We start from the raw sequence: 13,078 nt of genomic DNA on the forward strand, positions 1-13,078 counted from the left end.
CATGGCTCTAAATGTCCCAATCCAACAGAGAAGAGCTAAGCTCCAGTTCTAGCTTTGGTCGAAGGCATCGTATGCAGCTCTCAACCGAAAAATTCGCTCTCCCAGTATGCACTCAGGCGCCATTTTTTTTTTTTTACATCAAGGATGGCATTGTAAATGTGAACGTAAGAATCAGTTTAAGATGGTTTGGTTTACGGGGTTTAACGTCCCAAAGCGACTATGTATATGAGAGATGCCGTAGTGGAGGGTACCGGAAATTTCGACCGCCTGGGGTTCTTTAACGCGCACGGACTTCGAACAGTACACGGGCGCCTAGCTTTGAGCTTCTATCGAAAAGCGGCTGCCGCGGCCGGGATTCGATCCCACATCCTTGGGCACAGTAGTCGAGCGCACCTAACCACTGTGCCACCACGGCGGGCCGAATCAATTTAAGAGAGTGATGAGTTTAATTTTGCCAGCATAGTCCTTGGAAACTTCCGCACACCTGAAGACATCCATGTGCTTCACGAAGCGAAACTTCCAGACTACTATTCGTGGCTCTGCAACGGAAGATAGGCAGGAAAGGAAAGGAGAAACAGACTTGTCACCGTGCCGTGGCTTGTATTGTCCAAAGTATAGGGACACTGTAATAGAAAAGACATCTGGGCGAGTTGGTACGGTGACATGATGACAATAAACTTCAGTTGCGAGTCAGCGCCCGTCCTGTTTGTTCTTGACCTCCGTCCACGTCTGTAGCGCTGTTATTTTCATCATATAGGGATACGGAGGGGTGTAGTGGGGAGTGGAATAAGGTAGCCCCTTCTCCACACGACGGGGAAAAAGACCGTCGTCTTAGCCTTCGCTTTATATACAGCCAAAAATGTTGTCCTCGAGTATAGATCTTTCCGCAGCGGAACAAATGACAACGCGTGATGAAAGCTACGAATCAACACTGCGCAATACCGCACTGCGGCTTTTGTACGTGTTCACAGCATCAGTGTTTTTACTAGCTATTGTCGGGTCTTTTCTCCGTCGACGGTAATTGTCAGTAGACTCAGTACATCTTTCGTCAGCACCTTCATGCTTTAAATTAACTCCCTAACTCGAAGTGACAATCACGTTGCTACGAATTGCTCACATTGGTGTTCTCTTCTTCTGTCGCAGATGCAAGACGAATTCTCAGGCGACAATGTCAAGTCTCAGGTGTGCAGATCGACAATCGTGCCTTCTCAGCAAGCCGACATTGGATCACCGCTGGCCATCCAGTCAGTCAGGTGAGTCGCAAGCCAGCTGTGCTGCTACTCCGTCGGCATCGTTATTCTTGGCGGCGTTGGCGGGTTGTTGATGATTCGCAGTGATCCAAATGGTCTCGTGCTTAAAGGGAACTGATCTTTATGTTTGGCTGTAAACAATGTTAAAAACGTTATGCGGGACATTTAAGCTCCGTTTTTAAGGGCATGACGCGATAGCGTTGGCGATCACCTGACTTTAACCAAGCCGTATGAACACGCCTGCATGGCCTAGGCGTACCGTTTTTGGCTCAGAATGCAGCAGTCCTGATAGGGTGATTCTGATACCACCTTCCCATGTGAAATGAGAGACCCGAGTTGGCAACTCCTGCCAACCGTAATGTTAGGCAACCCTGCGTCCAATCAGCTGCCAGCTATACCGGCTGGCAGCGCCACCATGCTCGTGATTTTTCGCTCACAACGCTAACACTGGCGCCGACGCCTCATTTTCTGATGAAGAGAGTATTTAGCGCTGTCTCGTTACCGCTAAAATCCAGCGGTCCCTTCAGTTCAGTGCCTTATAGTTCAGCGCATCCAGCACGCGTATAGACGTAACTGTGGTTCCTACAGGAATTTCTCGCGAGCGATAAGGCGCAACACGCCCCGCCTAGTTTTTGTCGTCAAGACTTACGTTTTGTCACGACGTTCTCAACATCTTTGAATTAATTTCTTTTAACGCACTAGCAAATCTGCATCATTTAGCAAAACGTAGCATGAGTGTAGTTTCTTTGTCTGTGCGAGCTGGCTGTATAGGCAGTCGGTTTTCTGTAGGTTTAGGCTTAGATGTTCTTTAAAACCAACGTGGTCGTAAGGCCCTGATTCTCGACAGCCAGGTCAACAGCAAATAGTTGTGACAAGACAGTAAAACCCTGAATACAGTTATCACAGGTGCCATAGATTTGCGTAACAGAGCAATGGCTCTAAACGATGTTGAGAACAAAAGCACGACAGAAACTCAACAACCCTCTTATAAACGAAGGAAATTCTAACTTCATCGGAAGACAATCCGAACGGACCACTGTCTCTTCGCGCTAATCGGGCACAGAGAGGGAATCTTTTCATTGCGCTGGTGTATTTATCATTGATTGTATCTTCGATTTACCGTTCGTTTTCTCTCTCTCTCCTTCTTTTTTTTTTTCACCTTTACCTTTCGCGAAGCCTGGGAGATGAGCTTATCGGAATCACAACCAGGCCGTCGTATAACGACATCGACGTCCTCAAGGAGTTCCTCCCGGGTGAGTGGACTTTCGTGCATTATCTGTGAATGAACAGCAGCGGCGGGCGACCTATTGTTATGAGCACCCCCTCTCATGCGGAAGGTGTAGGGTTCGAGTCCCCATGTGCCGCCGGTGCCCACCGGTGATGTAGTGAGTGCAAGCTTTCCCCTGGCCACTATCGGCTCCTCTGAGGGAAAATGCTTGAAAAATGTATTTGAGCCCGCCTAGAAAAAAATCTCTTTTGTCATGTCGCACTTTCGCTGACTCTGCCCTTGCATCATAAAAATTCACCAATCAGCTTTCTTGCAGTGAATGGCCTGAGCCCGCGAAGACCAGAAAGGGTAGTAATCAGCCGGCCTCCTGGGCTGGCTTTTGTGTATGACGAGATGCGATGTGTCATTCTGTGCTCTCTTTGATCTTTGAGACTGGGACTTCAGAGTGGCTGATGCCACGTCTAGCTTAATCTGCTTAGCGTATCAACCTCAGCATTTATTTGTATACTAAACTATTTCGGTTTGTGAACGGGGTAATTCTTGTTCTTTTCTTTTCCTTTTTTCTTTTTTGCATCGAATGCTTAGAGTTAACCACGAGACAACGCAAACGTCGGGTACGCGCGTGATGACTTCTCGTTTGTCCAGACTATGACTCGTGATCACTTTGTGATCACCAAGATGGTTGGTCGATCCCTTGCGTACCTTTTGCAAATTGAAATGTTCGGAACGTGACGAAACATGGCGCTTGGGGCTCTTCTTCAGAGCGATACAAGAGAGCGCAAGGTCCAAGTCAGCACTTAAATGCGACGCAGCCTCAGTGGAGTCGAAAAATGTGGGCTGCCCAATCGCTGCGCGAGAATTTGGGACGTTGCAGGCAATGTCACAGATTCAGCCTATGTGGTGCGAAATACGAATTCGCTCATTCCGTGACGAATTCCTCAGCTAAAGCACAGTTCTCTGGGCTGAACAAATTGGGAGGCAGTAACGAGAAACCCGATGGGATTCTCGAGGGTTGAGTTCGTATAGTTTTAAAATTTGCTTGTGGTAATTGCCTTCTTGAAATACGCATGGTTAGGACATGTGTAATGCAACAACGAGGTAAACAATAGTCGTCAAGGGCAACAGAATATGTTCAAAAATAAGTCAGATGTAAAAGGGGCAACATAAATTCAGGTGGGATGATGAGGTTAGTAATTTTGCATGGATGACGTAGCAGACTTGACCCAGGACTGGGTTAAGAAGAAATAAGGGAGAGCCTTGCTCTGTAGCGTAGGCGTAGTGTGGCTGGTGATAATTAATTGTTTCGTTCAAAAGAATAGCCACCATAGAGCTCCTGTCATGGCATAACATACCAATAAAGTTCCCTTCCTAGGAAGTGCACTAAAGATCATATATCTGCAGCCCGGCTTCAATGGCAGTTAGTATTTTGTCGATCTTACCATAATCGTTACTGGTACGTATACGCTACTGATGCGGAAAATATTTTGGGAACCCAACAGGGAGCCCAGACTGTATTTGAAATTAAGCTTTCGGGTAATTTAAGAGTTGGGCTCCGTAATCGCTGTTTATAGCCTTGTTTCGTGAATCATCCTATATTGCTGCCTTGTAGGTCCTGGACAGAAACCGGATGTACATTTCTTCTACTACTCTGCCACGTGAGTATGCAGCAACCGCCTGCTTTTTTGTGTTGTTGCGCGTGCTCTTATTTTCTTTCGACGTCCTCTACTTCAACTTCAGTGCTGGGTAGCCAACTGTATAATGCCCTGCCCATGTGGCTGGTCTTCCCCAACTCTTTTCTTTCTTTCTTTCTTTCTTTCTTTCTTTCTTTCTTTCTTTCTTTCTTTCTTTCTTTCTTTCTTTCTTTCTTTCTTTCTTTCTTTCTTTCTTTCTTTCTTTCTTTCTTTCTTTCTTTCTTTCTTTCTTTCTTTCTTTCTTTCTTTCTTTCTTTCTTTCTTTCTTTCTTTCTTTCTTTCTTTCTTTCTTTCTTTCTTTCTTTCTTTCTTTCTTTCTTTCTTTCTTTGTCATAACCACGAACGAAATGATCATTCGCTGCTGGTCATAAACTACCGATTTTAACCACCTGAACATTTGCTCACTAGTATATGCTTAATCCAGCGAGGCTCGGTGAGTCATAGCTAATCCCACATTTCCTGCGAGGATGTGACTTTTCTTGGCAAAAGCGATTGAAAAAAAAAAAAAAAAAGAAACGATTCTCGTACGAGCACTTGCCGCAGCTGCCTTTCTTTGAACGGTCTTATCTTGCTTTCGTTGGGCGACACCCTACTCGAGTACAGCCAGCAGGTCTTTTTGTGCCGCCATTCGAATGCTCTTACTGTGCTTCAGATTTTAGATAGCAGTTGCCGCGGCCGACAACACTATTTTCCGTTTTTATTATTATTTAATAATAAACCACTACCAATATCTTTGGCTGCTTTGCTAAATTTTGCGATATCACCCTTCCTGTCTTGATTTATTGATGTCCACTTTTTACTTGCATTAGGACCCCAAGTGTTGCTCTAACACTCTTGTTATCTCCTAACTTTTAACATTTTTTTAACGTTTTTTTTACGTCTTTTTTTTTTTTTTTTTTTGTAATGAGAATGTACAGCTGGCTCGTCTTTCTATGCTTCTGTATTCTTGGCTGATTCTCGATGAGTGTTTATACCGTTTCTCGTCAGGGTGACAAAAACTGTGTCGTCACCAAACTCTCAATCGCTGTGTGGCAGAGAATGAAAGGGGAAGCGGGACACAAGAAGATGGTGCAGAGATTTAAGGGACGCGTACGGTCTATCGTGCGGATCCCAATCCGTATCGATCTCGTTTCGTGACATTCAGAGCGCACGCAGACCGCAGGGGGGGACTCGCCGACTGAGCCTCGGTCACTGCGCTCTTGCAGGCCGACCCAGGCGTGCCTGAAGGGCCGCGCCACCACCATCACAATGCGCTGCGACAAGAACGCGGGCGCCAACGGCAGCGTGGCGCTGCCCACCTCGTGCCCCGACGGCACCTGCGACGGCTGCTCTTTCCACTTCCTCTGGAGGACGGCGCTCGCGTGCCGCATCTGCAAGCCGGACGACTACCAGGTACGCACATGGTTCAGCTTCGACACACGGACGATTTTCTGACGCACCAGAAACTCACATTAACGAGATTTTCTTTTTTTCACTCTATCCTGTATTTATGCACTCAATAATTTGCAACCTGTATAATTTGTTTTGTTTGCTGTTATTATTTTATTGTGTGAATTCTGCATTGTAAACATCATTTGCCTTCATAACCTACAATGTCATGTACCCATGTTCTTTCCTCTTCTCCTTTTTTTTTTTTTTTTTTGCCAAGTCCCACTCCCCTCTATAATGCCCACCGGGCCAAGATGGTAACTGAAATAAATAAATAAATAAATAAATAAATAAATAAATAAATAAATAAATAACTAAATAAATAAATAAATAAATAAATAAATAAATAAATAAATAAATAAATAAATAAATAAATAAATAAATAAATAAATAAATAAACTAAATAAATAAATAAAACAAATTTCCCTACTAGAAGGTGCTAATTATAATGAAACATATTCATAAGCCATCATTTTTGGCGGTATTGTTTGTATCGCTGTAAATGGTTACTCCCGCGCAAGTACCCGAATGCAAGACTATTGTAATTTAATCGAGTAGCCACAGAATGAAGCGGCTACTTCTTTTCCCTCTTCATATATGCTTGCAGGTGGTGAAAGGCGAGTGCGTGAGTGGCGTCCAGAAGCTCCACTACATCTCGCCCCAAGGGTGCATCCCGCGGGGAAGCGCCGCGGACACCATGACCCGGACGCAGCCCTGCTCCGTGATCCCTCGCCAACTGCAGATCATCATCGCCATTGGCGTCGGCCTGGGCGTGCTCCTGTTCGGGCTGCTCGTCTACTTCTGGAAGAAGAACAGGAGGTACACCAGCCGTGTCACAACGCGATGATCTTCACGCCATGCGCGGCGTCAGAATGGCCAGTTTTAGGCGACAGTCGCGCTGCTTTGCCGCTTCGCGTTTTTTTTTTTTGTTTTGTTTTTTACATGGCGCATATAGGATATACAGCGAGCGCAGGCGTCCTGTGCTATGCTAAGTATGTACATATCGATGACGGAGCCAAGGGGAGGCGAGGACGGCGGTCACCGCACCAGAAGTATGCCAGGCCGGACCACTGGAAAGTCTATCAAGCGCTCTCGTTCAGGCCCCGATTAAGACTTCGTTTCAATGCCCATTATCGCAAAAACGGCCCGGGGTTGGCAGCGGTGAGTGAAGACTTAATGGAGAGATGGTAAAATAGAGAGAATGAATTACCTTTCTTCGTTTTCACGGGAAATACGGCCAGAAGAAAGTTAAACAGAGGATAGAGTGGGGTGGAGACGATGAATGATGAAGAAGAAATCGCGGTAGCCGATCCAGGGATACGTTGAATGCACAAAGGGCATGACTTTTTATCCTGCGACTACTAGATTAGACCGGGAGTGTGGGAGATTAGAGACCGGGATTAGACCGGCGCACGGTCTGTCCCACGGTGATTGATGGACTGTATTGCGACACCAATTCTCCTGGTCTGAACATGTCAAGGGCACTGGCTGTTCCGTACTTAGGGAACACTAATATTAATGCATATCCTGCCGCATGAATCACATGGATCGTCTGTGATTTTTTTTTTTATATGAAAAGCAGTACATATGTCTATAGACACCATGCCTGCCCAACATTTTACGTCCTCTCTCCTGATGGTTCGTACCAACCCACCAGGAGAGCATTGCTGCCACTTCTGGAAAAGGCAGACAGTAGTGGGCGTTTAGTTCACGGCGGTATAGCACTAGCAGGACTACAGCCGCGCACGCACGGTGAAGCCGCCTTTTCCCCCATAGCTAACCGGCGAAGGTTCTACAGTCGTGCCACGCCTGACGCCCGTTGTCTGCTTCCTGTCAATTGTGTCTTGTCTTAGGTAGGGCGATGGCTGGGAGTGTCGCACGCGCGCCACATTACACTGAATATTACCCTCGCTGCATTCTCCCTCATTTCGGAAAGCATACAGTGCAACTGCAGTCCCTAGTGCGATGCTGCACTCTGAATCGATTCGTGCTTTGAATTAATGGTTCCGCCTGGTACGGTACCCTCTACATCGCGGTGCACCCGCTGATGCCGTTTTGCAGGCTGGAGTACAAGTACATGAAGCTGGTGCAGTCCAGCTCGGGCAAGGACGGCGAACTACCGGCGGCCGAGAGCTGTGCCATCGAGGAGGACGAGGAGGACCACTTCGAGAACGGCGGTTACGACGCCAAGAACTCCAAGGGGCTGCTGCAGAAGTTCCGCACCGTCCGCATCGGAAGCGGTAAGGTGAGTTTGGTGTTCAGGAGGACAGGCATTTTCGTTCCTTTTTCGCGTTTCCCGCCGCAATCGTGGCATATATACGTTCCTTGCATGCACCATAATAAAGCGAATTTATATTCGCCGACAACAGAGCTTAGCTTAAGTCAGCGGACGCGCGTCATGCACCCGCGGCGACGTGTCACGGTACAAATCATGACGATTTTATCAAGAGGAAGCTGGTTGGCATTGCTAGAGATTGGGAGTTCTACTTCGTTTGGTTCCAGTTAGCATGATGTTTAAAATGGCAGTTTGTTCCCGAACAGGTTTCCTTCCTATTTCAACCGCACTAAGTTTAGGGAAGTTTATACGTGTTTCCTGAAATGCTGCGCATTATTCGCAAAAATAAAACAAAAACATTCACACAGCTAAAAGTAATATTTGGTATCACTGCTTAGGGCGAGTTTGTAAAATAGCTTCGAAAGTGGAAAGACTGCGCAAAGGTGACACTAGACAATGTGTAGTGGCTCTATACACTATACATCGGCTCTGGGTGACACTAGATTTACTGTATACATTAACTCTAGGTGACACTAGAACGAAGCACCCATTGGCGTCGTCACAGACGCGGCCTGTTTATAGTTTCGTGTTCTGGCTTGGGGCGCGGTCTGTGTGGCCTTTGCATAATTTTTCATAGTTTCGAAATAACGTTCTCGGGGATGGTTAACGCATTCATAACAAGCCCAATGAACTCATGAATGTAAGAAAAGGCACAGTTGCGCTGTGAGTTAATTCGATTGTAGCTCTCACGTGCAGAGAGCCTTTCCTTGTGCACACGAGACAGTCGGCTGCTAGAGTTAACGCAGTAAACCAAGAGACTCATTCGTCACACACACAAAAAAAGAAAACAAACAAACAAACAAAAAAAAACAATCGAACGCCTACCACTCCATTTACTGCCCTTTATGCGTATTCTTCGTGGTCGAAATAGTTTTCTTTATAGGTATTTTACCTCTTTATGTTCGAACTCGAATATCAATGTTCATTTGTCGTCTTCTTGAGAACCACCGCGCTCCTTTCAGGTCACATTCGTAAAATACTTTTTGATTTCGTCGTTAGGACCGCATCGCAAGGAATAGAAACAAGGCCCAAAAAGACAAAAAAAAAAAACACAGCCCTATATTAAAACATACTTTGACACTAAGTCAACGGGGAGAGAGAGGATTCGAGCGACAAAATCGTAAGCTTTTAATTTGGTCGCCACGCTAACTTTCCAGGATGCCCCACCGCGCCCTTTTCCGCTTCCTGTTCCTGGCATCTTTCCGCGGACGCGCGGATAACGTGCGTCAGATCCGGCCGGTGTGATCGGTTTATCGTTCAGTGCGAAAGGAGGACGAAACAAAATTTTTTATTTGAGAAAAAAATTATAGCAGTACGTTTGAACTGGCACACATTTTATTGCTCAAACGAAAATATCTTTAGCTAGTTTTATAATCACGGTCTCTTTCTCTTGGTGACTATAAAGACAGAACCGAAACAATAAAACATTAGACACTATGGTAACTCTGGGGGTTAATGAAGCTATCAGCTAATCACGATACAAATTTGTTTGCATGCTTTTGGCCAGCTGCAATCGCATTTGAATGAGGCTTCGGTCCATCACCAAGGGTCGCTACACGCAAGTACAGCCTTTGTCAAAAGTTTAGAGCCCGGAAGGTTTGCTTCTGAGCCGCATTGAATGGCTCATGATGCATTCCCAGCGTTCTATATTTCCTGACAGCAAGGAGATTTTTAGTCCGGTCTTCTTCGGTTGGTAGGACTTCCACAAGGACTAAAGGAGTACTCAACGAAGGAAACTCTCTGGACCATATATGTTTCTGACAAATAATGTACCTTTGTGACGAGTCCTCGTACGCCAACTACAGCCGCACACGCGTATTTGCCCGACCTAGAGACGTACACTTCTGCACTGCTTATATCGCTACTCTGTCAAGGGTTTGAAATAAAAATAGGTCCTCATAAATTCGCATTAGTACGGTATACAGTCGATCCCAGATATATCGCACTCGAAGGTGATGGCGAAATAGTTCGATATATCAATAATTCGATATATAAAACATGCCAAGAGATAAGCTCCTCTGTAACTCGCTTCAGTACAGTGTATCCAAGCTAGCGGCATACTTCCTGCAGAGATGTGCTGCACGCCGGCGTACTGGTAGCCCGCCGCTCACTTCGGGCATGACGATCCGCACGGTGCATGTGCGTGCACCAGCGTGCATCGTGCGCCGAGCGTCACGAGCTCGTGCCAGGCGCCAAAAAAAAAAAAAAAAAATGAAACAGTAAATAAGAAAAGTATACCCCTACGTGCCACTCCGTCGACGCGGACGCATGCTCTGAATATTTGGCAGAGTTAGAAAGGAACGTCGAAGCTGACGCTCCTCTAACCTAGCGTCTAGCGCCGTGTGGTGAATGTGCCGTTGGGGTTCACATCAAAGCTGCTGCGGACGGTGCTTTGGGAAACGCTATAGCTCACCATAAGAGGTGCAATTCTGCTACTCTCACACTGCATATGCTATAACAGCTCAATTAAAACGCAAGTACACTCGATTTCTATGTCTCCTTCAGCAGCGAAGCAGGCCACACAGCAACAGCTTCAAGCCTTCCATCAGCTAGGCTGGCTCCACCGCACAGGGGCGATGCATTGAACTCTGGCTTTTCCGCACGATAGCAGCGTCGGGTTGAAAACAAGTATCAAGCGGGCTCAACGTTCTCTTGGTCAAGCAGTTTTACAGCTTTAGCGCTGTCAAAAGGTGCCCAAGGTTGCGTAGCCGACCCGGCTCCACACTCGAAATCAGGTCATAGGAGTGCCACTAGGAGAAGCGCACTTGCAGGGGCGCGGCACGCAGTTCGATATATCAAATATTCCGATGAGCGGGAGTTCGATGAACGCGAGCCCTGCTCGTGTTAATACATTTTACATGACATTATTAAGGGAATAGCCTGAGTTTAATATAAGCAATGGCTCGATATATATCCGGATCCAGGGTAGAACGAGAATAAGACAGCTACACACTAAGAAAGAGAACTGAGCCAAGGCTGATGGGGAGTCTCAGTTCGCAAGCCGCGTCAACGTTTGGAAAAGGTGACTTGTCTTTTTCTGGGCATCGCGATCATCGCTGGCACGAGTTAAATGCGCTTTTGCTTCTGAAGAAGAGCGAAGGATGGGAAGGCGGGGGGGGATATATATATATATATATATATATATATATATATATATATATATATATATATATATAATTAGTCGAGAGAGAGAGAGAGAGACAGAAGGAGCAGGGCAAGGCGGGGGAAGGTTTCATTGGGTACGAATTTCTATGAACCTGGAAACGGTGGTCCCGTTACCAAAAAAAAAAAAAAAAAGCAACAGCAGGGAAAACTGCAATGCGAGGTAGAGGATCAATCAGCACCCAAAACGATACTGGCAGATGTTCCTGAATGCCCTGACATTTCCAATGTTTCAATAGGGTAAACTCTGGGAAAGTTGGTTCATAATGCTTACAAAGGTGGATCGCAAGACAGGACAGGCCTGCACCACTGCTAGTTCACTGCTAGTTCCAATGTTTCCCAGCATTTCAAACAGAATAGCCATAATTTTGAACTGCAAGGAACAAACTATATATATAGAGAGGAAGGCATTTCTAATCCATAAAGTTAGAACATTAGAACCAAAAATACCACAAAATTAAGGAATATTACAATTTCTAAAATATATTCCCTTTGCTCCATAATTAGTCGAAAAAACAATCGCATAGAGCAAGAATTGTGCAATTTACTCGCACCATATGTAGCCCCCCCGCCCCCCCCCTCCCCATAGCATCAGCTGCACTTTTTTTTCCAAACATGCTTCCTTCTATTCACTTTCACTTTGGTTCCCCCTTGAATACTTTTCTTCTGATATAATGTCCCGCTTGGCAAATTTGGCTTGCTCTGGTTCATTATTTTTCTATTTTTCAACTATCTCTCCTACCTAATTTTTTTTCTAACACTCTTATTCTATGCTGGTTCTTAACCACACGTGGAAAGCTCTCGACAATTCCACTGCAGCTGTATTGCTTACCAGATCCATTTGGAATGCCTGCCGACATCGAACCTGCTTTAGATGCTCTCAACGTTTAATTTGAAATGCAGTTTTCCCTGCTGCTGATGCCTTTATTTTCTTTTTTCAGGTGAAGGGTCTGCCGTTTCCAGCTTCATTGAAATTCATACCTAAAGAAACACTCTTTCACTCTTTGCTCTGCTCCTTTCTTTCCCTGCCTCCCCCTTTCCTCGCTTTTCTTGTTTGGAAGGAAAAGTGCATTTAAACCCCCACCAGTGATGCTGTCCAGACGAAGACAAGTCTCCTAGTTGAAACGTTGAATCGGCATGGGAATTGAGGCTGCCCCTCAATCCTTGTTGACTTCTCGATGTATCCAGTTTCGATATATCCGATATAGACTGGTTTATACAGCAAAATGCTGGCAGCAATGACCGACCACCTAAATCACTTGAAAGAAATAGTCACCCAACCATAAATATTTGCTAGACATGGTAGTTCGGAATACATTTCTTTTTCTATATCTGCCAACAGCACATGTTCAGTACTTCGAAATATTTGCAACGTCACCTTGAAAAAATTACTACCAGTGCAGTTGCATATTCGGGACACAGGAAAACTCCCATTACCCGAAAATTTTGTGTTCGGGTGTGTGGACCCAATCACACTTGCTATGTGTGCAAATGCTGTGCTCCAATGTAAAAAAAAAAAAAAGAAAGGCGCTTAAAAGAGCAACTGCTTGATTCAGAGTGCAGTGCTCGAATATGCCTGTGAAGCAATAAAGCAGACACAAGGGCTGATCTCGGAACTCAGCAGCTAGTATAAGCGTCGCTTCTCCGACACTGTATTCAGGGCTGGCCTTACCCCAATCTGTACCCTTTGCAAACATCTGTCGACACCGGCATATCACAAATTTCCTTTAAAGCATGAAAATGAGGTGCAGAAAAGGAGCATAAACTGCAGTCATCGAGGTGCAGAAAAGGAGCATAAATTGCAGTCATTTCCCTAACCGATCAGTCAGTGTATCTTTTCTTTTTAAAATGCACATGATACAATGAATAAATGTGAGGGGCTGCTGGAAGAGAAATTATGAAGTAATCTTGTTACTGAGCAAGAAAGGTACCGATTATGTGCTATGCAGTGATAAAATCAGCTAAGATGGAAACTACTGCATGC

At 45.5% G+C, this 13,078-nt stretch overlaps 1 protein-coding gene across 5 annotated transcripts in view; it reads left to right on the forward strand.

The window, feature by feature from the left end:
• Positions 1-13,078, forward strand: part of LOC146208419 (endosome/lysosome-associated apoptosis and autophagy regulator family member 2-like) — a 61,266-nt gene that overhangs the window by 44,817 nt on the left and 3,371 nt on the right. For 4 of the 5 annotated variants that reach the window (XM_084593652.1, XM_084593643.1, XM_084593617.1 and 1 more), the window contains 6 exons: positions 1,144-1,253; positions 2,427-2,503; positions 4,088-4,133; positions 5,375-5,561; positions 6,205-6,416; positions 7,659-7,842. In XM_084593652.1, coding sequence (XP_084449778.1) covers positions 1,144-1,253; positions 2,427-2,503; positions 4,088-4,133; positions 5,375-5,561; positions 6,205-6,416; positions 7,659-7,842 — 816 coding nt within the window. The remainder of the gene's footprint in view (positions 1-1,143; positions 1,254-2,426; positions 2,504-4,087; positions 4,134-5,374; positions 5,562-6,204; positions 6,417-7,658; positions 7,843-13,078) is intronic. The other variant, XM_084593634.1, reaches the window with a different exon arrangement.

Source organism: Amblyomma maculatum, chromosome 1, assembly GCF_055883805.1.
Source record: "Amblyomma maculatum isolate TAMU_Amacu chromosome 1, ASM5588380v1, whole genome shotgun sequence".
Lineage (NCBI taxonomy): Eukaryota > Metazoa > Arthropoda > Arachnida > Ixodida > Ixodidae > Amblyomma > Amblyomma maculatum.